At 43.8% G+C, this 25895-nt stretch overlaps 2 protein-coding genes and 1 non-coding gene across 9 annotated transcripts; 1 reads left to right on the top strand and 2 right to left on the bottom strand.

Moving 5' to 3' along the window:
• Positions 1–1054: 1054 nt before the first annotated feature.
• si:dkey-119f1.1 (Structural maintenance of chromosomes protein 6-like) lies at positions 1055–14327 on the bottom strand. 4 transcript variants are annotated; one of them, XM_023806973.2, is made up of 27 exons: positions 14125–14327; positions 12771–12929; positions 12527–12644; positions 12335–12440; positions 11370–11506; positions 10996–11057; positions 10819–10899; positions 10560–10661; positions 10101–10220; positions 9174–9272; positions 8941–9087; positions 7984–8072; positions 7736–7900; positions 7072–7250; positions 6686–6887; positions 6455–6569; positions 5856–6016; positions 5607–5742; positions 5413–5493; positions 5112–5282; positions 4689–4826; positions 4397–4542; positions 4062–4187; positions 3074–3179; positions 2307–2459; positions 2076–2173; positions 1055–1294 (listed from the first exon to the last, which is right to left on the bottom strand). In XM_023806973.2, exons 2-27 carry the CDS (start codon positions 12918–12920, stop codon positions 1180–1182), a joined length of 3303 nt encoding a protein of 1100 aa, XP_023662741.2. In that variant the 5' UTR covers positions 12921–12929; positions 14125–14327; the 3' UTR covers positions 1055–1179. The 4 variants fall into 4 exon arrangements, with proteins under 4 accessions (XP_023662741.2, XP_023662743.2, XP_023662740.2 ...); XM_023806975.2 differs by lacking the exon at positions 14125–14327 and adding an exon at positions 13629–14023 and having other exon boundaries at positions 1055–1291; XM_023806972.2 differs by lacking the exon at positions 14125–14327 and adding an exon at positions 13629–14019.
• Positions 13936–25826, top strand: LOC111841316 (GEN1 Holliday junction 5' flap endonuclease). 4 transcript variants are annotated; one of them, XM_023806980.2, is made up of 14 exons: positions 13936–14056; positions 15492–15679; positions 16007–16199; positions 16285–16461; positions 17572–17682; positions 18083–18156; positions 18302–18387; positions 19326–19476; positions 19680–19716; positions 19790–19870; positions 20532–20662; positions 20760–20821; positions 23111–23260; positions 23652–25826. In XM_023806980.2, exons 2-14 carry the CDS (start codon positions 15519–15521, stop codon positions 24956–24958), a joined length of 2721 nt encoding a protein of 906 aa, XP_023662748.2. In that variant the 5' UTR covers positions 13936–14056; positions 15492–15518; the 3' UTR covers positions 24959–25826. The 4 variants fall into 4 exon arrangements, with proteins under 4 accessions (XP_023662748.2, XP_023662746.2, XP_023662749.2 ...); XM_023806978.2 differs by lacking the exon at positions 13936–14056 and adding an exon at positions 14252–14438; XM_023806981.2 differs by lacking the exon at positions 13936–14056 and adding an exon at positions 14452–14481.
• trnac-gca (transfer RNA cysteine (anticodon GCA)) lies at positions 18898–18969 on the bottom strand. Its single transcript has one exon. It is a non-coding gene; the product is annotated as a tRNA-Cys (tRNA).
• Positions 25827–25895: the final 69 nt, after the last annotated feature.

A 25895-nucleotide genomic window follows, 5' to 3' on the forward strand; every position in this document is an offset into this window, starting at 1 on the left:
ATGGTTTATTTAGTATTTTTTGTTCGCCGTGAAAATATGAAAATGTTAGAGTAAGATTCCAGCGTGCAACCCGGTCACACCAAACAATGACAGTGATTCATGCAACGCAGTGCCGGATTTCAAAGAGGAAACTGCTGATCCTAAAAGGGCTGATCTTCTTCCCTTAAAGCGGTATGGCAGGCAACTGTGAATCCTTGTCATTTTGCTATACGACACATCGATTACTTTGCTGATATTACACTCGATTTAAATAGCAGTTACTCTCCTTTTTCTATAAGCACAAGCACATCAATGGGACATCCTGTCCGGAGAAGCTTGTTTTGTTTTTAATGATTAATGGTTAATTTCCTCACTCAATACCGGAATTCAACTGTGTCAAGGCTATCAGATGGGATTTAGCAGGTTAGCAGGAGAGGGGGGATTGGGGGGGGGGGGGGGGGCATGGGTGATTACCACCACTCACACCATCCAGGTGTCTATTGGCCACATACTCACTTCATTTCAGGCCCCAAAGTTTTTGAGTCAGGCCCCAGAAAGAACAAACCCACCCCTGGTTCTGACGAGTTTGTCAGGTATTTTGGAGATTTGGACTTCCTATGAAGCTCCCATCCCCTTAGCTACATCGCCTCCTTTCTGATGGACGTGGAACTGCAGTGGCTGAATAAGAGGGACAAAACGGGTTGCCAGTCACAGACTCTATTTATGGAATGGGATGCGGCATAGGGCAGTGTGGTGCCGCAGTGGTTAGCCAGTTCCTGGCTTCGGTCCCTAATCCTTTCTGTGTGGAGTTTGCACGCACTCCCTGTGTTCATGTGGGTTTTCGCCAGAGGCTCCGGTTTCCTCCCACGGTCCAAAAACATGCAGGATAGGTTGATTGGTGAGGCTAAATTGGCCCTGTGTGAGTGTGTGTGAGTGTGTGTGCCCTGCGGTGTGTTGGCGATTGCCCAGGGTTGGTTCCTGCCTGTGCCCATTGTTCCCAGGATAGGCTCCGGTCCCCCCCGAGACCCCAGTTGGGATTAAGTGGCTTCAGAAAATGGATGGATGGGATGGGGCATAATAAGAAGGGAGATATTTTTATTTAAACATGACCAATATTTACCAAATAACTGACATTTAAAAGAACAGTATACAAAAAAAAATATTTTTTTAGCAGTTCTTGTCTCAGGCAGGAATGACTTGTCACTGGTCCTGGGAGTCCTCCACCACATTCCTCCTGCCAAAGGGTAGGATGGTCTGGGTTCGATCAGGGTCTTTGAGGCGCAGAATCCGGATCAAGTTGTTGACTTGGAGGCTACTGGAAAACAAAAGGAAAGTTTTGCCAAACGATGCAGAAACACAGTGGTAATACTGTCATGGTCACTGCATGCTTGTCAGATGCTTTCACAGTTCACAACCAAACCTGGAATATGGTTGTCATTTGTATTTGGGAGCATGTTGGGGAAAATACATGGCCGTGATATTTTATCCCAGGATAAATCAGCTTTAGAGACCTGATTTTGCCTTTGTGCGGCAGAACAATACTGGACGCTAAAACAGGGCAATGTCTGGCTCTGCTGATTTGTACTTGTACTGGTGATTGGAAGGTCCAATCCTGGCTGACAGGGTGGAGCAATAGTTGGACCCATGAGCAAGTCCCTTAACTCAACTGGCTGCCTCTGCTCTCGGACCCTCACTTTCATGTTGGTTTGGACAAAAACGTCTGCTAAATAAATAAATGTAGGAAGCCCTGACCTTAGGCTTCACATTCAAATTTCTTTTCTCCAAGAAAAAGAGAGATTTCCCAAGTGACGTTTCAAGGTTTGTTAGATCTCAAATTCCCACTTGTCTTTATGAATAAAGGCAAAGCTGCACCCCAGTCTCCTGTTTATAGAAACTGTGCTTTCAAACACCATTGTGTTACTGCCCTCTTAACCCTGCTCAAACCGCCCTCTTTATTCTGTGTCTGGCCACAGAAAGTGACAGAAGCTTGCTTTGGGACAGATTAAGTCATTCTTCTGCGCAATTCATGTCAGGCACAAAAAGTTAACGTCCCAGAGGGTCGTTAATGTAGAGACAAGGTGCTGGTTCAGACCTACCACATGCTTTGGGGGGTAAGAAATATGAACTGCCTGTAGCGTTGGCTGGCTGCGATTTTCAGCATCATGTCCATAGAAATTCTTCGGTTGACCATGTCCTAAAAATATACATTAAAACAACAGCAAACGGCCAAACTTTAGTTAGAACAAGACAGTGTAGGAGAAGAAAAATGACAGCAAATGGTGAAATCAGGGTGACCCACAAAGACTGGGTTGCAGCTGGACTCTCACCATATAAACGTCAAACTCATCTAGGCAGCGGAAAGGAGCCTCGGCGATGGCCCATAAGGAGAGCACAAAGCAGACTGTAGAGAATGATCGCTCTCCCCCAGACAGGGAGCGCATGTCGCTCAACGGCGCTTTGTCGCCCTCTCCTGGTTGGACCTGAGATGACCACCAGAAAAACGTTCTTTTCAGCAGAATGATTAACAAAAGCCAACGTGAACAGTTTGAGGCAAACCCAAACATAGCGTGATACATCTGACAGCCAAACCATGCACTCATCTACCCATCACACTTATCCAGTAGAGGGAAAGAGAAACCTTAAGGCAGGACACAACCCGGAAGGGATCCCAGTCCGTAGGAGGGAACACACTCATACGCAATCACAGCTCAACAGGAACATGGTTGATAAATAACAGCTGCTGGTCTGTACCTGTGCACACATCACCTAACCAATGTACTGCACATTACTATATTGTTAATGCACTTTGCACTTTCAGTACTGTAATACTGTCAATTTACACATCCTAACCCTATATTTTCCCCACACTGCGTTACTTAAGTTCTACATATACTTATTCTTAAATCGCACTACCGTTTGCCCGATCCCCACACGCACCCCCAGCCCCCACACCTGAGGTATAAGAATTTCATTGTATTCCCTGGATACGTGTGACGAAAATGTCCTAGGTCTCCGATGCTAATTAATCATACTTCCAATTACTTAATATTCTTCTTGGCCAATAACAAAAAAAAGCATTTTTTGGTCCTCTTACCGAAATGGCCAATGTCTCATTTTTGTGGTTGAAAGTCATCTTCCCCGTGTATCCTCGCTGAGACAGCATAGAATCAAAGTAATACTTACAGCGCACAGAGAGATACCTGAGGACATTCAGAAACACCAGTGGTCTGTGAGGAACCCATTTCACTGCTGTGCTCTTACAAATCAGGTCTCACAATTTAAAGAAATTAGCATGTTTTTTCCCCAATTGTTGCCATCCTACCATGTTAATTACATCAAACTGCTGTCAGACTGAGTGCAGGTTTACAAAGAATCAGACACTCACTACCAGTCAAAAGTTTTTCTGCACAGAGATTTTTACACTTGCATGTTACTCCTTAACATTTACTAAAAATACACTTAATATTCTTTGCTAACAAATTTACAGTTTGTTCACCATTTGAGTACCTTTATTAGCAAGAAAATGTCATATTTTGGATTCATCAAAATAACCTCCCCATCAATTATAACAGCAGAGGAAATCTGAGGCATTCTTCCTACGAGGGACATTAAATACTGCTGTGGTTCATGGGATGAAACAGATAACTAGTGCATTTAAAGTTAAAAGGACGGCTGAGAATTTGACCACACAACCAGTTAATAGGATGTTAGACATGCACTGTTACATACTTTTTTCATGTTATAAAGGACACTCATTTAATTTGACATATTTTCATTTACAGTTGTTCACTCAACTTTCCAATCTGCCATTAATTAAATAAATGGAAAAGTGGTGAAAACCTGTGTTTTGCAAAAACTTATGACTGGTTGTGTAAGTTCATAAACAAACAGACTATGAGAAAAATATATTCAACTACTATAAGCACATTCAACTGTAAGACGAAGATGGTGGTGGAAAGGAGACTAATGAACAGTAATAAAGGAGAACAAAAGAGCATTTCACAGACACGTCTGACGGAGGACCACAAAGGACCCCCCTTGTCAGGCTCTGACGGCTTCCCATGAGACGAACAAGCACTTACATTCTCATCTCAGTGTAGACTTTGTGTCGGCTGTTCATTATCTTCGCCATCAGGCCGATGAACTTCTTCAGGTTCTTCACCTGCATCACGATGTTCTTGTAGTTTTCCAGGGCCTCTTGGTATTGCCTGTGGAGAGTGTGGCCCTTGGTGAAAATCTATACTGAGCACTTAGAGCATTTAGATGCAGAAACGCTCAAAGTCAAACACTAACACCATTTTTTCTGGAACTGTAAAGGTTAGATTTACAGACCACCAAGCAAAGACAGGTATCAAAGGCGTCAGATAGGGAGCCGCAACATCCAGTGCAGTCCAGATGTTCCTCAGATGTTGGGTACCTTATGACCTCGTCTCGGTCCCCTTGCAGGTCTTGCTGGTTGCTGATCTTCTGCTTCAGCCGGTTTATCTCGCTGTCCAGACTCTTGGCTGTCCTCCTGACCTCCAAACGTTCAGGGCAAATCTCAGAAGCTTTCAGGATGGACGCCTATAGGGCACAAAGTTGGACATGTTACATTTCTTCGTAGTTTACACTCAACATCACGATGGGGGCGACCACAGCGAGCAGGTTTAATGCCTTAAGTACTAGATCATTCCCAATCCACCCTAAGACCAGTGGCCCATCCTGTCTACCTCTAGTTCCTTCTTTCTGACTCCCAGATCGGCCTTCAGCTTCTGAATCCCACCGATGTGTGCCTTTCGTTTCTCTTCGTAGTGCTTCTTGTGATGCTTGCATCGTTCCACATCCTGGTCACTTTTGCTCAGCTCTTCCTGTAGGCGGGACCGGACAGCACTCTGGTTACTAAAATCGTTTAGGCTCAGTAATAAAAGAGATTTGAACTGCCAACCCTTAGCATACACATCCATGTTCTTAACTGCTTTGCGCCCTGGCGTGTTATAACTTTAATATTCGACAAGGAAGTTCTTTTAAGGTATCAATCCATCCAGCCATGACAATGCAGCAGGGGGCCTGGAACCTATCGCAGGCCGAATAGTGCGCAAGGCAGGGATCCATCCTGGATGGGATGCCAGTATGGTCAGCCGTGGTCTGCCCACCTTAATGGGATCTGCTTCTTCTGCCACACTGCTGATGGCTTCCTTCTGCTGGCGATAGTTGTGTTCCGCCTCCTCAAATTCCTTCTTCAGCTTAGCCATCTTCTGATGGGCGACGTCTCTCTCCTGCCTCGCCGAGCTGATCTTCACTGAGATCTCCTGCAGCTCCTCCTCCTGATAGGTGGAGGGGGGGCATCAATGTGACCCATGACAAAATACCATTTTTATTCCTTGAGGCGTACAAAGTGCAGACACTGGGAACGGAAGGAGGCCCGAAACGGGCTGAGGCTGCCCATGTGCTTACAAGAGGCTGCAAGTCTTCGGACTGGGGTTCCTCCACATTCTGCAGATCGGTCATTTCCAGCTGAAGCTTCCGGAATCTGTCCTATTGAGGCGAGGAAATTGACATGAACCTCAGACACACACACACAGCTCATGCTGTCCTTACAAAACACGCAGCACCTCGCTTCCCAAAAAGTTTGTCTTCCCAAAACGCACCTTGGCCTTCTTCCCGTCGTTATAGGCTCGGCTGAGTAGGTTCTCGTTATTTCGGATGCTGTCCTCCACCTCCTTCTTCTGAGCCTTAACCCTCGTGACGAGAGCCCTCTGGTTCTCAATCTCTGACTGCAGGAGCCTGCAGTGTGACAGTCAGGTAGTCTGGGACAATTCCTGCCCCTGGCCCTCCTCTACCTTATTAACGCACCATCATCACATGCCTCCACCCCAAACCAGCACCACTCCACATACCTGATCTGCTCCTCCACATCCCTGCTCAGGTACTGTGCCCTGTGGTACTCGCAAGAGTAGTAGCGGTTGAAGAAGACCTGGTCCCCGTCCTTAGTGAAGGCCTCCCTGCAGTTAACAGGTGGAGCGCCGGTCTGCATCACCTGCCGCGCTTCCTGGTTGCTCTGAAGGATGGATCAAGCAAATGCAGTCAATCCCCTTGCATCCCCTCAACGTTCGACAGGCACAAACACGTGCAAGGCACTGCATTTAGCTATCGAACAAGCTACCAAAAATGGGAAAAACTAAATGGATACAAGAGCCAAAAACTGAAATATACCTCACAACAAAGAAACGCAATAATCTGCTTGTCACATTAAAGTAACATTTTTTTCTGACAGTATCGCTAAACTGGGGGAAAAAAAAAACAAAAAACACACCTATCAAGATTGTCAGTCCGCTTAGATATATTGGCTGGGAAATAATATGAATGCGATACATAGTCAATTGGTCAATGTAATAGTTTCATTATTAATCATGCACTCCCTACAAAACTACATTTACAAAGTAACTGGGTAGACAGGAAGACCTGATAATGGACAGAATGAGACCACAAAACATGCCTTAATCAGCAAGATGGTTTCAACGGCCCGCATATCGATCAGGCAGTTGGCCACCACCGGGTTGTCGATCTCTAGGGCTTGGAGCACAGTGGGATACTTCGGGTGTTGGGCTGATCTGGAGAAAGACAGAAAAACATTCAGAACAATATCTTGCTCCAGTGAGGCACGTTTGTTGCGGGACGACGTCTGGGTGAGGGCTGGGTGCCCGGGGGTGCTCGGGGGTGCTCGTACTTCCCGCGGATGTTGTAGATGGTGCCGGAGAACTCGCTGACAATGATCGGGGGCCTCCTGCCCTGAGGGAAGTGGCGACTCATGAGGCTTTGAAGCACCTTCTCGTCCTTGTAGTTGTCACAGCAGAAGGCCGTCATCAGGGTCTTCAGGCAGCTCTCCACGGCCATGGCCAGCTCGGGGTCCTTCAGACGCATACAGAATCCTGCCAGCATGGATAGGGACACCTCCTGAACCAGCTGACTTGGACCACAGACGAATGAACCATAGATGTGAACCATACAGGTGTGGTTTACTGTGTATCTCTTGGCGAGCTCCAAACGAAATCTCATTGTACTTGTACAATGACAATAAAGCATCTTTATCTTATCTTTAGATATCAAGATTACCGAGAGGTCCCACTGGCTTTTGCTTGAACTGCGCCCCCTTGTGGGCCTCGTCGATGGCTTGCAGCAGCGCCGGCATGTGCTCCCCGAAGCGCTTGATTTTGTCCGTCCTGCTGGCCACCAGGGCCCTGTGCTCCCTCTGCTTGGCCTCTATGGAGCGCTGCAACTCCCGCTCTTCGCAGCTGGAGCGTCAGATAATATTCAGATGCAAGCAGCCAATCAGAATCTTTCTAAATCTAAAACCTACATATTAGCCAATTGGGTACCAAGGAGTCTTTAGATTTAAATACCAAATGTATACAATCCATCAAAATATAGTTCACCTGCATTATTATGTTTCAAAATCAGTGATATAAACATCCTCTCTAAGATGAAGCCAAGCCAAACAGATCGCTCCCTCTTTTACCAATGAGATCTTTGAGGACTTCAATCTATAATATAGACTAGGGTTTCACAACCCGGTCCTCACAGACCCACAGATGGTCCACATTATTTCTCCCTCGGAGCTTGGAGGGAGAAAAAAACATGGATTGTCTTGGGGTCTGAGGACCCGTTTGACAAACACAGATCGAGGCGACGGGGTTGAGGCTAATCAGAATCAAGAGTCTCGTAGAGTGGACGTACTGGTGTGGTTCAGCAGTATTTAGTGTCCTCAAAGTGAGCTAACCTTATCTTGCCCAGTTCCTCTTTGCCTCTGGCCACTGCCTGCTGGAACTGCTCAATCTGTTGGGCGAGGGTAGAGTCCTTGTGCTTTAGGGTGTCCAGCTCAGCCTGCAGCGTTTCGATACGCTCCATCCTCCGCCTGCTGTCCGCGCCCATGGCCTGACTGATACTGCACAACAAAGGGGCATCAGAAAGGGCGTCGCCTGGCACCCAACCTGCCGATTTCCAACCCGCCGTCGGTCATAGTGACACCTGTGCTTCAGCTCGTCCACACGCCTTGTCAGCTGCTCGTTGTCCTTTTCGAGATCTCTTAAGGTGGTCTTGGAGCGATGGAATGCGGCCTGAAGGTAGACGAGCAAAAATCCACCGTTATTGTCCTTCCTGTTTGCCTGTGTGCAAAGGGGTTCCCTGCATGCAAAGGAAACCCCCCGACTTACAAAATGTTTCAATCCTTTTCTGCGAATGATGTCCCTGCACAAGATCGGCAGCCAGGTGATGTTTCAGATGTTTCCTATTGTTCTCTTGTTAGCTCATCTCCAGTTTGCATATCTTCCTAGGCCACTCACTTCCTACTCCCTCCAGTGCTGCTTTTCCTTGCAAGTCATGTGCTAAGGCCTCTTCCGCTTTCATGATTTCTGACATTCGAACAACACTTGACTCAGAGTAAAATACTTCAGTATTTTTCACTTCACTTTTAATACTACAGTATGTGGATCACATGTTCCTACCCCGCACTCTTATATGATTTGCTGCCACTAAGGTTTGGCATATTCTGTAATCCAGCAAAGTAAGAGTTAATCTTACATTCCCTGAGGAGCTGCGTTCCCTCCCAATTGGGAGAGTAACTTAGGGTCATGCTAGCACACTAAGATAGGTTCCTTCCTTATCTACAGCTCTGGAACCATCTGTGTGGCATATATTTCTTAGTCACATTTGCAGTAGATAGTTTCAGTCAGGGTGAACAAGGCCTATGGCATTGACAGCAATCCTAGCAGCCTTTGGCTCACTAATTTCAAGGGGCTATCAGACTTCTTTAAATGTTGTGTCCACAACCGCACTGAGATTTGATCATTTTAGCATCTAGAGGAGCTTCCCAGGCAGAGCAAAATTCCAAACTGCTGCCAGCAATTCAAATGCAAACCACTTGAAACTAGAAGGAATGGATGCATAATGGTCAAACAGCAGTCGCTGACCCGCCAGTTCGACTACCTCAGACTGCTTGAAGGCCCGGTTGAAGTTCTGGGCCTCAGTCTTCAACGTGGCACATTGAGGCTGCAGCTGCTGCACCCGCTCGGAAATGCCCTCAAGCTGGTCGTGGATCTCCTTGTACCTCGTCTCCGCCTCGACCACCTTCGTCTGAGGAGGGAGAAGGCAGTGAAGATGCACCATAAACAGACATGGAGGCTCCATGAAATGTCTGTCAAAGGTCGCCGAGACTCTACCTTCCATTCCTCTACTTTCTGGTCATATTTAATGGTGGCCTTCTCCTCCACAGCAACTCTCTCCTCCGAGGGTTTCATCTCCTTCTCCATTTCAGTGACCTAAAGATGACAAAACCTTTCTGATTAGACTTAAATATTTAAAGCAAACATCAACTAGACATTTAAGTGATAGACATGCGTTAATAGTGAAAATCAGGCACTGTGACGCCAACAACAGGCAGAAAACGTAAAATCAACAAGCAGAAATCAGCACTAACAACTCACACTATTATAACCCAACGACTGCGCTCTGCAGATCAGAAACACGGTCCATGAATCTTATACAAATGCATATCCCATGCTGCTTATTCAGGATAGGATCCTGGTGAAATTCATCTTGAATAATAAAGTTAATAAAGCAATTAAATAAAGTAATACGGTTTGTGGCCCTTTCAAATCTGGCCTCCTCATCATCTCCTTTACCTGGTGAATTCTCTCCTGCCCCTTCACCACCTTAGCTACTGCATGGTGAGCGTACTAGTGAAGAATGGGTGCGGTCTCGAAAAAGCGTTATATAAATGTAACATTCATCCATCCATTAATTCATTCACTCGTTATCTCTGAAATGTCCCCAAATCTGCAGCAATTTCATATTCATACAGATAGAACCCATTCTTTGGTATGTTTCATTTAAGTTGTCGCCTGCATTCTCCACCGCATACGATCAAAGCCATGGATACAGAAGCGTGTCAGGGTTAGGAAGTCCGGCTGACTCTGCGTAGGCTGATATTCTCATGAGGAACAAGGTCTGCTGGGAAGATTACGGGGAGCACGAGCTCCAGTGAGACATTTGACTGGGCTGTGGCAAGATATAATGAGTCCATTTTGACAAATAAAGGCCCTTTATTTAGCTAAAGCCTGCAGATAAAAAGCGTCAGGAGGACCCACCAGAGCCCAGGCCATCTGATTCTGCAGCTCCTCCAGCTTGGTCTGCATCTCATCCAGGGAAGCCAAGCTTTTGTACTTGTCCTCTTTCTCCAAATATTTGCGCTTCAGGTCTTCCAAGCACTGGCCAGAACAATTCATAGATTATTACATTATTACATCTAACCTACCGTTGTCAGCAAGTCCTGCAAAGCCTGAATCAAGGGCTTGAATATTTATAAAGTGATTATTTCAAAAAACAAAGCTAAAACATTAAATGCTTCAAATTAAATGTTTAATGAGTCATGTCACTAGCACTGAATTAAAAACCCACTTAGGCAATGTTGTTAAAAGTAAAGATATTCAAAAAAGAAAAATTAACTTGGCAGATACACCCAAGAGGCACCCAGTTAGACTGTACTACTGCAGTGCTACCTGCTGGAGAAGAAAAGGACTGCAGCTTTAAGACAGAGGGAGCCTCACCTCTTCATGCTTCTCGATGGTGTTCTGCGTCACCGTCTTCGTCTTCATGATGTATGCATAATCCTCCTTCATCTGCTCCAGCTGCGTAGCCTTCATGAAGAACTGAGGGAAGAAGGGGCAGTGGAAAAGCTAGAGGTTTACCATGTGTGGCCAATCTGGTCAAGACGTTAGGAGGACCTGCAGCCAGCACTGCAGTAAAAGGTACTGTAGGTGTTATAACATGCAGAGCCAGGAGAAGATGATGGTTTTATGTGTTCACCTTGTATTTATCTCCTTCACCTTTGGAGTGCAGGAAGTGCTTGCTCATTTCCTGGGTCAGTATCGATACTGGGTTGTCCACCTGTGCAAAACAAGTTATTCTTAACTGGTGATACTTTCCTTGCTCCTTTGAGCATGGCATGGGGGCACCTTGCAGCCTTTCAGTACACTCTTCTACCTGGATGTTGAAGTGGTCCAGGATGGAAACAAGCTCTTCCTTCTTTGTTGAAACGAGGTGACCTTTAATTTAAATAAAATAAAAAAAAAGGCATTTCCAGGTTGCTTTTATTGCTATGCTAATGAATAAGAACTTCAGCTATGTTGCTGCCATGCTAAGCACTACAGACCACTTGCACTCATCTTCCATAACTAGCCAGTACCAGGTCCCACTGAGCCTGGAGTCTATCCCAGGAAACATGGAGCATGTAGACGGTACAAACCTACACACACATACCATGAAACCCTATGGACAATTCAGAGACTCCAATCCCCTTCCATGGTTTTGGAAAGTGGCAGCTAGAGGAAACCCTGACAAAGAGTGTGATAGATTACCAGCTGTGCTCCTTAGCTTGTAGGTTCTCAGCCCTTCGCTGGAGATCCTGAGCTCTACGACGATGGACTCGCCAAACACCTCTGGCTTATACGCATCCTGGCCCCGGTTGCGTAACGTTATGGAGACATCTGCCGAGCTATTTAGGAAGACACACACCTGTTGGAGCATGGCCTAAGCATGTCACATTGGGAACACACTGATCAGATTCATGAGGTTGCACCTTGCCCCCACTGTGTCAGAGAGCAGCATCATGTGTCATGTGACAAATTTACACAACGGTGGCTCTGCCAGTTTTTCCGGGACTGAACACACAGAGTGAGCTACAATAAAAAGCAAAGCCAAGTGATCAAAGGGAAAATAAAATCATAGAGAGACAACAAAAAACAACATGCCAATTCACAAAAAACAACATAAACAAACATAAGTAACAGTGTAAAACACTAGCAGTAAAACTGCATGCTTTTCACTGCATTCATCCTCCAGTTGCTTGACATAGGGAGAACATGCAAACTCCAAACACGCAGAACAGATGCGGGATTTGAACCCACAACCAAGCAAAAGACACTGAATCTTCCGCCTTTTTGTCCATTACAGGGTAACATGCATACCTATCAACATTTAGGTTCAGAAAAATTGGGGGGGTTGGATAAGTAAATTACATTATTAACCAAATTTACACACACATACACACACACACACACACACACACAATCAAATTCAGTTAGCATGCTGATTCACTGAATCAGGTTGTGGGTTTTCAGGTTGCCAGGGTGACATCAGACAAGCATATAAAACTTAGTGATCCATGTGTGTGTACCAATTATTTATAATGAAGTTTAAAGGCCATGCAAATAATGGGAGAAACAACAAAACAGGTGGGTGCCAGGAAACAGCCTTGAAATATGGGAGAAATCTGGGGAAAATAGTAGCAGAAGTAATATGAAGGGAAACAGGTAAGGCTGACCTTTCTCCCTCCTTCACAAAGCCCCTAAGAGAGGATCCTCTGTTTGTTGTGTGTGCTTTACCTCCCAGGCCAACAATCAGGGCAGTCAGTACAGCACTTTTACCACCTGCCGGGAGAGTAAAGCAGGTAAATACATCAAACCTGGGCCACCTGCACCAAAAGCACAACAGGCGGGTGGTTAAAGCTACTCACTCCCATTGTTTCCAACGACAAAGTTGACATTCGGTCCAAAAGCAAAAGGTCCCAGCAGGCCGTGGCACATAAAATTCTTCAAGAAAATACTTTCCACTATGCCCACTTCTGCAGATGTCTTAAAGAAATTAAAAGAGGCTAGCATGTCATTATTTGCTTAGACTGGTAAGATTTTCATGCACAGACACTGTATTAAGTACATCTAACTATATTTACACGTGTCTACATATGAGTATATTCCCACCCTCTGTGAAGTGTATGGGACTGGAGTGGGCTGACTTGGTCCAATAACATCTTCGTCATCTTCATCTTCCCCATTTTCCTCCCTTAGGCCAGACCTGGTTCTCTTAACATGGTTACTCGCGTTCGGTGAATTACTCTTTCTTTTAGACATACCTAGATGCTGAAAAACGGACGGAGTTAGTTTTACAAATATCACGTCTGCAGGCACCGCTCAAGGAAACATGACGGAAAAGGCAGGGAAACATGCTGATCAAAATCTCTCATCACAAACGGGAATTAAACATCAACAAACACACACATGCTGATGAATAACCAACCCTTCAGCTGTAGCATGCGTATATGGCTGAAGAATATCCGACTTGCAGGCCACTTAACAATAAGTGAATTAATCAAGTCAGGTCTTCGAAAGTGAAACTACATGAGATGTTTCGTTTTGCCCTAAACCGCTCTACAGCTCAGACGGGCGGGCATTCGCTTGGCATTAGCCGACACTTATAAACATTGTTCCTTTCCGGATATAAATAATAACTTTACACTATACAGTTCCTCTACACCTAGCAGTTTTTAATTCCACCTTTTATTTATCAAACGCGACATCTTTCTTCAATCTTCGATTTTTTTTCTTGCTTGACTTTCGCAACGTTATATACATCAATGAATGCACATATATTATGTATGCGTATATTAAAATATTTGTTATTAAATATAAATTCATATGACAAGTCGCTATTCCCTCGCCTTCCTATCCCATCAAGTTCCGGTTGTAAAGTTGTGACTAATCAGATAATTCATCAGGCTGATGATAACATAATTTACAAAGTGTATTATTTAACTATAACTTCAAATTAGCAGTACTTACTCTAAATTGACACAGAGCCGGATGCAAGTTAACTTCCCAGTTTCCTGCGAAAGATCTAATCGAGTCTTCTATGCGAAATCAAATATGCCTGTCCTATTTAAATAATGTAAATATATTAACCTAAAAGTAACATCACGCCACCGCTCCGAATTCATACAGAAATCCACAGCGCCGAAATCCAGCGGAAAGCGACGCTTCCGAAACCCTCGGTAGGTGGGACTGAACGCAACTTGTCAATCATCAAATTGTCTAAACCAATGAGAACCAGCGACATATCCAATGGGCAGCGCAGCTCTGAGATCGACAGCGCAGACTGGCCCAAGTCCCACCCGCCGCAGAGACTGGAAGCCGGGGGGACGCCGAATTCCGCGCACGGCGCGCTTCTTTGGCGGGTTCATGACGTCCGCCTGTAAAGTGAAACCTGAAACGTACTGCCACCCGTGGTACAGCCACATGGTTAAAGAAGAGCTAAATTCTTCGCCCCAGTCCAGGCTACCTCATAACTGTCCGGAAAATCAACCAATTCCTCAGTTCATTGCAGCCTTCAGATTATCTCAATAGTTCAGTTAGCCCAAACGTTGACAATTGATTTTATTAGAGCAAAGCTATACAACAAAAAATGAAATCCGGTATTTAATGTTTACATTCAAGAAACAATGATTTAAAATTCTCAATATATTACAACGTTCTCTGTAGAATACCGGAAGTTTATTCCAAAGAGGAGCCCACCCCCTAAACCGGAACCGGAAATAGCTGTGGCGCGAGTTTGAAAATTGTTTACAAAATATTAGTAAAACCGGAGTTTTCGAGGTAAATGTGTGTAATTTCGTCATCCTTTATGGTGCATTGAAAGGTGTTTAACAGTTTTAATGTGATTAAATAGTTTAGGAAATTTTTCTTAGTTAAATTCAAAATGTTTAGTAGTTTTGTAAAGTCAATGATTATTAAAATTGAAAATCCTTTTTCTAATTCAAAGCGACTTTTCATAGTAGTAACAAAGAGGGTCTCGTTTAGTCCGTGAAAGTGCATATTAATATTTAAACAGTCGTGCCAGTGGTTCATAGTTCCCTGGTTGTGAGTTATCTTTTATGTGACAAAGCTATCTCCCTGCAGTTATTCAGGCTTAACTAGTAATTTCTCGAATAAACCATAAAATGTAATTACACAAATTATTAATTGATTTGGGTTATAGTTTATTAAGGAGAAGGAATAAATGAACATTAAATGACTTTGTTTTTGTGTTCACTAGCGCTGTCGGAAATGACAAGTTCTGTGCGATGTTTTAGTTACGCTATAAGCAGGAAGAAACGCACCCATTGATAGTCTATGAGAAACTAAAAATGTGCTGAATATCCCGATACATAAACTGAAAATGGGTGTTGGTTGTTTTTCTCCTGCCCAAGCTGTGTGTGTCGAGTTTGCATGTATTCCAGGGTCCTTGACATTGATAATATAAACGGTGTGTGTGTGTGTGTTCCGCGATAGACTGCCTTCCTGTCCAGGGTGTCCCCTGCCTAGTGCCTTGTGTTGCTGGGCATATGCTCCAGACCCCCTCTGATCCTTTCTGGGAAAAATGGTTGGAGGATGAATTGATAAAATGAAAATCTGAATAACTAGTAATTTTCTAATGTATACCTTATTTATCATAATTTACTGGAAATGAGTTGGAGCGATTCTGTTTAGTAATATTAATTATAAGTATTAGTAATAAGCTAATACATATGTGATAGCGAGCAGCTTATATATGATGTTTGCAAATGAATTTTTTCTTTGCTCTGTGCTGATCCTTTGTTAATTAGCTAGCCCTGTTATCTGCCTTCACACATGATCACGGAGCTGTTGTTACTTTGGACTGCTCTTAAGGTTGACTGTGTCACAGCCACTGAAGCGATGGGAGTGAGCGACTTGTGGTCTATCCTGGAGCCAGTGCGGGAGTCTGTGCCCCTGTATAGCCTTGCTGGGAAGACCCTGGCAGTGGATCTGAGTCTATGGGTTTGTGAATCCCAGTCCGTAAAAGAGATGGCAGGGCGGGTAGCTAAACCCCATCTCCGGTGAGTCACGAGGCTCAATTGACCTTCATTCATGACCTACTCTAAGCTTATAAATTTGTATTTGACTGAATCAACTGAGCATTTACCAGTCAGTGAGACAGTCTGGAATCTGATGACACTGATGTTTCTGTGCTTATTGATTAACAGTAGGCCATCAGCCGATTCTTAACTCTGAACAGTCAGACTCATCCTGTATTGTGAAGCTATTCTAGTTAAGTTCACAATCATTCGTAAATTATATTTTAAGTATTTTGAGGAGGAAATACGTTCTTAAGATGAATATAAAAGATTGAAGCTGTCCTTGACTCTGGTTTTTCTTCCCTGTAGAAATTTATTCTTCAGAGTTTCAGCCCTCACACTAATGGGCATTAAGCTCATTTTTGTCTTGGAAGGAGAGGCCCCACAAATAAAGGCAGAGACCATGAGCAAGAGAACCGCCCTGAGGTTTGGACCTTCCCGAAAGCCGGCTCCCAAACCGGCGCAGACCGGCAGATCCCGCTTCAAGTTTGTCCTCAGAGAGGTCAGTCTTTTATGCACGTTGTCATGTTCGTGTTGTACAAATGAGCTCCCTTGCTGAAAGGCTAAACACGGCTTTGTCCTCACAGTGTGCTGAAATGCTGGACTGCTTGGGCATCCCCTGGGTCACAGCCAAAGGCGAGGCAGAGGCCATGTGTGCTTTCCTGGATTCGTCCGGCTCTGTCGACGGCTGCATCACTAACGACGGTGACGTTTTCTTGTATGGAGGACAGACGGTGTACAGGAACTTCAACATGAACACTAAGGTTCCTTCCTAGTTTTCTTTTTGCTTGCTGTGTAACATTAGCGATGGGAACATGAGTGGACTTAATCTGCTCTGATGATCGCTGCATAATTTAAACAAAATCTGAACAAAATTTAACACATAAAGTAACCAGATTTAAAGTTTTAATCAGGCACGTCATAATCCCAACCACTATGAGTTTATAAACCTTATTTCTGTTGTCAGCACTTGGTTGGTTTAAGTTCCATCCATAGGCAAGTCCCTTTAGTTTTTTTTTTTTAATGCTTCCTGCACGTTTGGAGCAAGGTATGTATATTTATTTCTATTTACATATTTGCAGCGATATTGATTATGCTGTTAAAAACCAGAAATCCATTTTGACAAACTAAAATTTGCCTGCCCCAGGCAAAATAGGTACATGACTACGGGCCCTTGAGTAAAGGCAAATCAGTACTTCACTTTACCACATTCACTTTCGGGCTGCGGATGATCGTGTGCACGGCGGCTTGTTTTCATACTACATTTGGCTGCGCATGCGGCTGGTTGCGGTCAGTGCATGCATACAGCCGGCAGTGATGATCCACCAGACCAAGAGAAGGCAGCTGTACTGCAACGAACAAGAATACAAGCAGTGTAGTGAAACTTTTATCAACAGTTATTACTCTAGACTTGGGTGGTACTACGACAATATGGCATTCCAAGGTATATTGAAATCTTTACGACAAAATTAACTGAGAGGTTTCCACCTGGTTCTCCAGTTTCCCCCCACAGTCCAAAAACATGCTGAGGTGAATTGGAGTTACCAAACTGTCCATAGGTGTGAATGGTGTGTGAGTGTGCCCTGCGATGGGTTCGTACCCCATACTGGGTTGTTCCCTGCCTTGCATCTGTGGTTTCTGGGATAGGCTCTGGACCCTCACAACCCTGAATAGGGCAAGTTGTTACACGAAATGGATGGATGGGTGACATGCTGAAGTAACCTATTTAATGCTTTTGATTCTAATTAATAAAACTCTGCCTTTGTCCCCACTGCCATCCCAGATGACAAAAAAACGTTGTGCTTTTTACAGCATCATATTAATTATGTTGCCTAATTGTACCACAAACCTTTCACTGTTCTCACTGCTTTCAGGACCCACAAGTTGACTGTTATAAGATGGAGAGAGTAAGGACTGAGCTCCACCTGGAGCGAGAGACTCTTGTGGGTCTAGCTATACTACTGGGCTGTGACTACGTTCCTAAGGTAACATTTCCTCTAAGAGGAAGAATATTATTACAGTTAAATGCTAACATCAGAATCAGAAAAAAACTTTATTGATCCTGGAGGGAAATTGCGTCTCCTACAATTGGACAGGTTGACAGAGACACCACTGGACATAATGAACCCTATATAACAAAATGAAAAAGTAATATATCACAAATAAAAATTACATAAAATTTGAAAGATAGAATAGATGTCAAATAAACTACAATATAAACTCTTTAGGAGAAAAAAAATACATAATCTGATTTATAACTAGTTTGCAATGTGACTAGTTCATTGTGAAAGATAAATTAGCTAAAATGCTGTACAGCGAAACGATATGAATATTTCATGTATTACATATGATTCTGGAAAGTCTAAAAGTAATAATTTTCACTAGGGAATAGCAGGGGTTGGAAAAGAACTGACTTTGAAGCTCATTCAGACTTTGAGCGGACAGACACTCCTACAGAAGTAAGAACGCCTTGCTTGTGTTGGTAAACTTGACCTTATTTTAACAATGAACCATTCCTTGCTTTGTCGTAAATGTAAACATCTAAATGAAGGTTCCCACCCAGCGTTTCCTGTGCAGTAATAGGTGTTTGCTTTGCTGCCACAGATTCCGACAGTGGAGTGATGACGACCAGGAAATGCCAGAGAGACGTGTGAAGAAGGTCACCCACTGCCCCATGTGCCGTCACCCAGGTGACATCACCCCCGGCTCACACCTGTCCCCAGTGCCACATCACATAACTCTCTTACACTTCAGCAAATACTCATTTTATTATACAGCGTGTAATATGTACATATACACACACTGCATCATAAAATGCATCATCTTATACAACCAGTGTTCCCAGGTACTGCAGTGATGGATGCTTTTATTAAAACACATCCTAGCAGTCATACGTATAAATATGTAGGGTGGTGTGTGGCTCTGTGGTTTAGGTCTCTGGACCTGTTAGAAGGTCTCGGGTTCAAATACTGTGACTGGAAGAATGATTTCACCGTTGTGGCCTTGAGCAACACCCTTCATACCAGTCGCTCCAGGGAATGACGCTGATATCTGGTTTGGCAGCCATTGTGATTTCAGCGTTTCTGATTCTGACTGCTTGACTCTGCTCTCTCACTTGTGTGTCACTTTGCATAAAAATATTTGATAAGATAAGCTTTGTTGATCCAAGAGGGAAATTCTGGAATATTTGAGTAACATTTAGGGGGCACCAGGATTTGAACCTGGGACCTCTTGATCTGCAGTCAAATGCTCTACCACTGAGCTATACCCCCTTACGCCTTATCTAGTTAAATAAATAAACCATACAAGTGAGTGTTTTTAATTTGAAGGTATTTGTGCCTGCTTCCGAAGGCCCAGCTTGTCAGGGGGACATTATTATAAAGCATGGCATGTTGGTTTAGTGCCAAGACTGGCAGAGTTACAAATAAGAATCTGAATGAGAAGGAGTCTGACATCCTATCGAAGGTAGTACTGTCCTGAATACAGACTTAAAAAACATGACTAGTTTTTATTCACCACAATTCTGCACGATAATGATCTCTTGTATGCGGTGGAGTGTACATACATGGCCATTAACCAGCGAAGTGACGTCGTGTTTACGTCTGTGTCCACTTCTCCCCCCCATTAGGGACAGCGAAGGCTCACCAGCAGCGCGGCTGTGGGCTCTGTGGAAGCACACGGTTCTGCGAGCCCCAGGACTACGACTACCTGTGTCCGTGTGACTGGCATCGTGCCGAGCTGACACGGCAGAGTGGTACCGTCGAGTCCATCGTTAAACGGTGCGCCTCCTGCTGGTCAGCTTCTTAATTACTCAGCCTCGAATGTATGGACAAAGGAGAGATTCAGAGCTTTTATCATTATTTTATTTATTTATTTAACTTTAGCTGACCAAATTAAATCACCCATAAAAATTGATTTATCTATTTATTTTTATATTCAAATACAAATAATAGTCATTTTAAAACCTTTTTTTTTTTCACAGGAAGGCTTTGGCATGCAAGGGATTCCCTTTTACAGAGGTAATACTGGACATTCAGTAAACTAAAATGAAACGTGATTTTCTTAAGATAACAGTATTTCTTTTTTCCCCAGGTAATACATGAGTTTCTAGTGCCTAAGGACAGACACACTGAGAATATTACAAGAAGAAAACCTAACCTGTTGCTAATGCAGGTATTGTAAGACTATGTATTCCATTCTTGCAGTTCCTAAGTTAAATATTTTTGGTTAATATAAAGAACATTTATATGATGCTGTATATGAGCCTTTTGATTAATGTTGATTTATAATAAAATGATATACCATAAATATTTAAATACAGTAACCTGTCTACTCCTGGCTAGCAATCTGCTACGTGCACAGAAAACACGACGGGAAAAAGAAAGTTATTTTCTCTCAGTGAAAAATAAAGACTGATCAAAGCTTGCCAACAATGAGCCAAGGAGATGCAGCAGCGAAACCACAATAAGCTATCTTTTATATACAGTCCTGTACTGTATTATAGCGTATTTGAGTTATACAGTTTAGTTTAAGTTGTACAGTACTGTAATTTGAAAATCATTTTAAACAGCTGTTCTGTATTCGATGAAATTTGGTAAATAGCGACGCTGTAGGTTTTATTACCTACAGTTTTATATTCATGTAATAAATATACAAATGTCAGTTAGATGGTTACCTGCCTGAGACATAAACAAACAAAACTGTTATAATGAACATCTGCTTATAGTGATCAATTTCACCCAGACAGACATGGTCACTATATGCAGTTTCTGCTGTATGCTGCCTTAGGACATTACATTTCATCTGTCATGTAATGATTTTTTTTTTGTCTTAGAACTTTGCCCTGGAAAAATTGGAGTGGCCAAAGCACTACACCAGTGAGAAAGTGCTGGTGTTGATGACCTACACAGAAATGATGAACATCAAGTGTGGCAGGAGGACTTCCTCCCCGATAGAGCCCCTGCGGTAAGGGGGGGGTCACCAAAGGCAGCTTTACATGCTGCATGTTTACGGCTCTGCCTGTTTGTCATTTGTTTTTTTGTTTGTTTGTTTAATGAAACAGGATATGCAAGACACGGGTGAGAAATGGAATTGCCAGCTTTGAAATAATATGGAAGAAACCCGGTAGGAACTATTTATCAGTCACCATTTTGTTTTGTGTTGTTGACATTTACGCACATTTTTAATTGAAAATTTCTGGTGGAAGGATTTCATCCCACGTGTTTGTCCATGTGGTCATTATTGAAAATTGCTATAAGGATTGTAATGACAGTGCAATAAAATAAAATGACTGTTTATTTGGTAACAGTTGCTAATTAAGCATTTCATGTCAAAAGTAATTGTTTGCTTAGCTGAACTGTTGTATTCTCAACCTGAATACGTATTAAAATGATCATGTTTTCCTGAGGAACATGACGTTCACCTTGAGCCACGGGTGTGAATAAGAGCAGCAGTCGTTTGTAGAGGAGTCGAACCATAATAAGTAGGCGTGCTGTATTCGTGGCGCTGTCGGCGCAGGCCTCTGATGGGTGCTGCCCACCGCGGCTGCTGACGGAAACCCTGTGGTCTCCTGTTGTCTCCCTGTGAGGTCGGGTGAACGAGGCCCAGAGGTGACAGATCACACACAGGGCAGTGAAGGTGCCAAGTCTGCTTCCTCTCTCGGCCGGGAAACTAGCTGTCTAAGTCCCCCAGCGCCCATGGCAGTCCTGCGGCCCAGTTTCCACGCCAGCTCGCTCAGACCGGCCAACTTTCCTAAACATTTTCTAAATGTTAAATTTATGCAAATTCTGTGTAATGCTTTCCACGACTGCTGGTGACTGCATTTAGAAGAAGAAGAGACCTTTATTGTTGCTGTACAAATACAATGAAATATCGTTTAAAGCAGGGGTCTCAAACTCAAATTACCTGGGGGCCACTGGCTAAGTGGTGTTCCCTCAAGGGGGGGGGCACGTGAGAAATCACACCCAAAAAAATGTGTCCCATCATTTTTAACTTGAAACTATTAGACGGATCGGGTTTGGGTCATATGTGACCAATCTATGTTCGATACTTATTTCGTTTTCGGCAGTATGTAAAACGATAGCTCCTATTTCTTGTTAAATTGATTTGGACAATCAATCGCACGACAGCTTTCCCATTTTAGATGTTTTTTTTGCAGCATTCATGCTGAACACTAACGTTACCACTCAGCTTTTTGCTACTCAGTGGGTGTGAGCGCAGTGACTTCCGCCTGCTGTGACGTCATGCGCATACCCTTCGCAGTACGAGGAGCCTAAGAACAGCAGATAAGAGGGTGACAGTCTGGAAGTATTTTATGCATTTGACAACAATATATATATATATATATATATATATATATATATATATATATATATATATATATATATATATATATATATATATATAATTTTAATATTAAAATAAGAAGAGCTCTTGTATCAGAATCTGTATCATTCTCGGCAGGTGTATATTGAACATGGATCAAAACTGAAAAAATGTCCCTTAGATTATTGCTTGCTACCAGAAACCTGACAGTGCTCAGTAAGATGAGTAACGTTTACATTAAGGGGGTTGGCAGTGGATGCTCTAAGAATAGCCTGGACACGACCATCGGACAGCCTGGGTCTGCTTTCTGATTTATTTGGTCTGTGCTTCCAAAGAGACACGTTACCCACTTGAACTCTTTGGACAATGCTAGTAAGGAATACGGTCACTATTGCAATCGTGTCCGCATTCCTATTTCCTATCTCCAAACTTTGCTTTGCGTTCTGTGCTGCATCGTACGCCTGTATGTTCCATCTGAAGTGTGCTTATCGGTATTACTGTGGTACGGTTAAAATGTTCTGAAAATGGTACACTGATAAGCAAACTGCCATCATTTCAACAAGTTCTGTATTGAAGACCACAAATATAATTAGCAGCACTTTTTGTTGGCATAAACTTCAAAATAACAACATAGGCAATATGTATGTAAACGTATGAAAACCATATCATATCGTAAGAATTCAAAGTTAGGCCAGGAAACTGTTACGAGAATATATAAATACAAACGTACATGGAATTCATTCTTAGCAAATGGGTATTCTGCTAGCTCTGAAGATGCTGGAGAACTTCTTCGAAGCACGGTACTGAGCCACATTTTCAGTCATTTACTTTGAAACCAGTAACCATTTTGTTCTGGTTGTGGCCTGCAGGCCGGTAGTTTGAGACCTCTGATCTAGAGCAAGCCTGTATACAGCAAGTTCAAAATATGAAAGAGTAGAACTTCTCCTTTTTTGCACTGTGTGTTGTTGTGGCACTTCGTCTGTCTTCTTCTATATGTACTTTCATCTGTGCTTTGCATATCCTGCTGATGCACACATGGGATTTTCCCCAGGGATAAGCAAGTTTATTTAATCACATCTATCCTCACAGAGCACTTCCTCCACCCCGGAGACTGCCCAGACGAACTCAGGGATGTGGTGACAACAATCGAGGAGGAGTCCCTGTTCCGGTCTGCATATCCTGGCATCGTAGAGCGATTCTTGAACGAGAAGGAGGAAGCGGAGCAGAACAAACAAAAACGTGAGTTTTGGACACAAGCCCCTTTAGGGAATGAGGGAAGGGAAAAAAAAAAGATACGTGAGAGCAACACATTTTTTGCAAGCCCCGTTAAAGCTTGAAAGGCGATACTGATCAAAGGCTCTAAAGTTTGCGACAATCTGTTGGATTTAGTACCCTGACACCTGAAAATGCTGACTTGAAAGACTTTGATTAACAAGAGTTAACACGCTGGGCACACCTGTCGCTTCCGGCACATCTGATTATCCCCCTGACTTTCAGTTCCTCTGCTAGGATGACATGTTAAATTATTAAATGCCAGATGTACCGTGAGTGTGTGGGTGGAGAGGGGGGGGGGGTTTACCAGTGGGCATTCTCAGCAATCGCCTGAATTCTATGCTTCTGCGTCTTCTAGAAAAGAAACGTCGAAATGGGAAGAGAGATGGCACACGTGAAGGGTCGGATGATGTCTCGGAGATGTTTGCCCTGATGAATCTGCATGGCTGTTCAGAAGGGAAGGTCGACTCTGCCACCGGGAAGCAGAGTACATCCCCATCTAGTAACGGATCCTCTGACCATTCACGTTCCACCGAACAAGGACAGGCGCCCCCTGCAGGCTGCTCTGGCCTCGGTCCTCCACCGAGAGCCCCAGCCAATGAGGATTCACCGTCCAAGCCTCCCTCATTCCCCGGGACTGCACCCACCACAGTGTCGTCATCTCCATCTGAGTCGACGATCATCGGCGAGCTGCACTTGAGCGAGATTGACTGGGATGCCTGCTCTTTCAGCTCCTCTCCGCAGACTCAGAGCGGTCAGCGTGGGGAGACTCTCCCTGCAAGCCCCAGCCTGGAGGAACACTCCATAGGAGTCTTGGGGCACTGCAGGGCGCCTGGAGGGGAACCTGTAAATCCATCTGGTGTAAGACACCCAAATCGACCCTCTGCAGTCAGTTGTTCAGAGGATTCTCTGAGATGCAGAGTTTTAGTGAAAAATGCCACAGGGCACCAAAAAGTGACTGCTGACGTGATAACACGAACACACCAGACCCAAGGCTTACGGTCCATTCCGAGCAGCGGTAGCAGTTCCACTCCATCACAGCCGCTCGCTAAAGTAAACCATACTGCCAAGCTTCTGCAGAGAGCCCAGACACTTCCCACGCCTCCTGGTGGCAGTGACGACGCGAGGAAGGGCACAGAGAGTTCCCTTTGTGGCCCAGAAGGCACGCACATAACGACGCAGAAATCTGAAGACCCGCGTCTGTGGATCCGACCGTCCCCGAAATACAGATTTGTAAGAACGAAAGATAATGCTGGAGCAGGGCATCATGGGAATAGTAGGGGAAAGAAGACTCGGGCTGTGAAAAAAAGCGTGTGCGACGGCTTGTGTTCGTCAAGCGACGACAGCAATGCGGAGAATGTTCCGGTGGTCAGAAAGACGACGACTGTGAAGGGGAAGCCTGGGCTCAGATACCCACATGGTGCAGATCACCAACAGAGGACAGGGGACAGAGTCACACCTCATGTCACCATGAAGGGAACCTCTGACTGGGATAGGGGGGGCTGTGGGCCTGCTGAGGATGGGAACACCATGGTACCTTCTGATCTCAGAGATGTTACTCAGAGCCCATCCTGTCAAACAGGTCCCAGTGAGGGAGATGACTCAGTCATTTCTTTGGACAGCCCGCTGCCTTTAGCAGAGAGGCTAAAACTCAGATTCATTTAGGACACCTAATCTGAAAGAATGTTTAGCTGTTTTTATAGCCTGTATTTAATCGTGTTCTTTATCTGTGACCCATTTAACGAGTGATACCTTTTACTTTGCATTTACAAATGTCCTCATTAAAATTACGTATGCATTTTCCAAATTAGATTAGAGAAATTAATTAGGTTAGTCTCACTTTTAAAAGTATAAAATTTCTGTAAAAATTTTGCAAAGAAAAGAATAATGATTATTATAACGGTTTCATATAAAACTTAAGTGTACAAGAGGCATTGGAGGTGTATTTTCGTTTTGACTATAATGTGACAAGTCACAGAATGCCCTGATCGCTACGAAACGCGCTGCTTCCCATGTCGTGGGAAGGTGTGAATGTATTTCGCCGTCACTTTCGCCAGCTTGGAAGACGCTCAGGTCGGAATCTATTGATCATGGGAGCTGTAACGAACACCTTTGTCAGACATGAAAGATTCCACTTTTTCACTTTCAATAAACCCTGTAAATAAGGTGTGTAATGAATGCGGGGCGCTTGTCAAATGTTTGAATTGATCGACACAAAATAAAACTATCGTGGTCTGACCGAATGATACACTACTGCGGTTTGAACAATTATGAAATGGTAACAAGGAGGAAAAAAAATAAATAGATAAAAATGGGTCTTTAGTAGTTACGATTGCTATTTGTCTTCCTAAGTTAACTAATAACAAACGTAAATCTTTATTGCCGTCCATTCTGTGATCTCTGTGCTAAGTTGTTTTGAGTTTATTATGTTTGTCATGATGTATCTTATTTGGTGTTAGTTGCTTTGTATATATTTTATTTTGTCTATGTTTGTTTTATTTTTAATAAACAGACACAACGAATCAGTCCCCAAGACGCTGTCTCGACTCGCCGTGAAAAAATAGGTGTAACAGACTCCTTTCATTTCTTCATTAGTCTGATC

The sequence above is a fragment of the Paramormyrops kingsleyae genome, chromosome 19 (genome assembly GCF_048594095.1).
Source record: "Paramormyrops kingsleyae isolate MSU_618 chromosome 19, PKINGS_0.4, whole genome shotgun sequence".
NCBI classification, from domain to species: domain Eukaryota; kingdom Metazoa; phylum Chordata; class Actinopteri; order Osteoglossiformes; family Mormyridae; genus Paramormyrops; species Paramormyrops kingsleyae.

What these genes read in the sequence shown, in the direction of transcription:
- LOC111841316 (XM_023806980.2), top strand. Translation starts at nt 15,519, where the DNA reads ATGGGAGTGAGCGACTTGTGGTCTATCCTGGAGCCAGTGCGGGAGTCT. An exon ending in ACTTCAACATGAACACTAAG is followed by an intron (nt 16,462 to 17,571) that starts GTTCCTTCCTAG and finishes CACTGCTTTCAG; the next exon opens with GACCCACAAGTTGACTGTTA. An exon ending in TCCCCGATAGAGCCCCTGCG is followed by an intron (nt 20,663 to 20,759) that starts GTAAGGGGGGGG and finishes TTAATGAAACAG; the next exon opens with GATATGCAAGACACGGGTGA.
- si:dkey-119f1.1 (XM_023806973.2), bottom strand. Translation starts at nt 12,920, where the DNA reads ATGTCTAAAAGAAAGAGTAATTCACCGAACGCGAGTAACCATGTTAAG. An exon ending in GGGCCTTCAAGCAGTCTGAG is followed by an intron (nt 8,073 to 8,940) that starts GTAGTCGAACTG and finishes GTCTACCTTCAG; the next exon opens with GCCGCATTCCATCGCTCCAA. An exon ending in CTTACCCCCCAAAGCATGTG is followed by an intron (nt 1,295 to 2,075) that starts GTAGGTCTGAAC and finishes TTTGTTTTCCAG; the next exon opens with TAGCCTCCAAGTCAACAACT.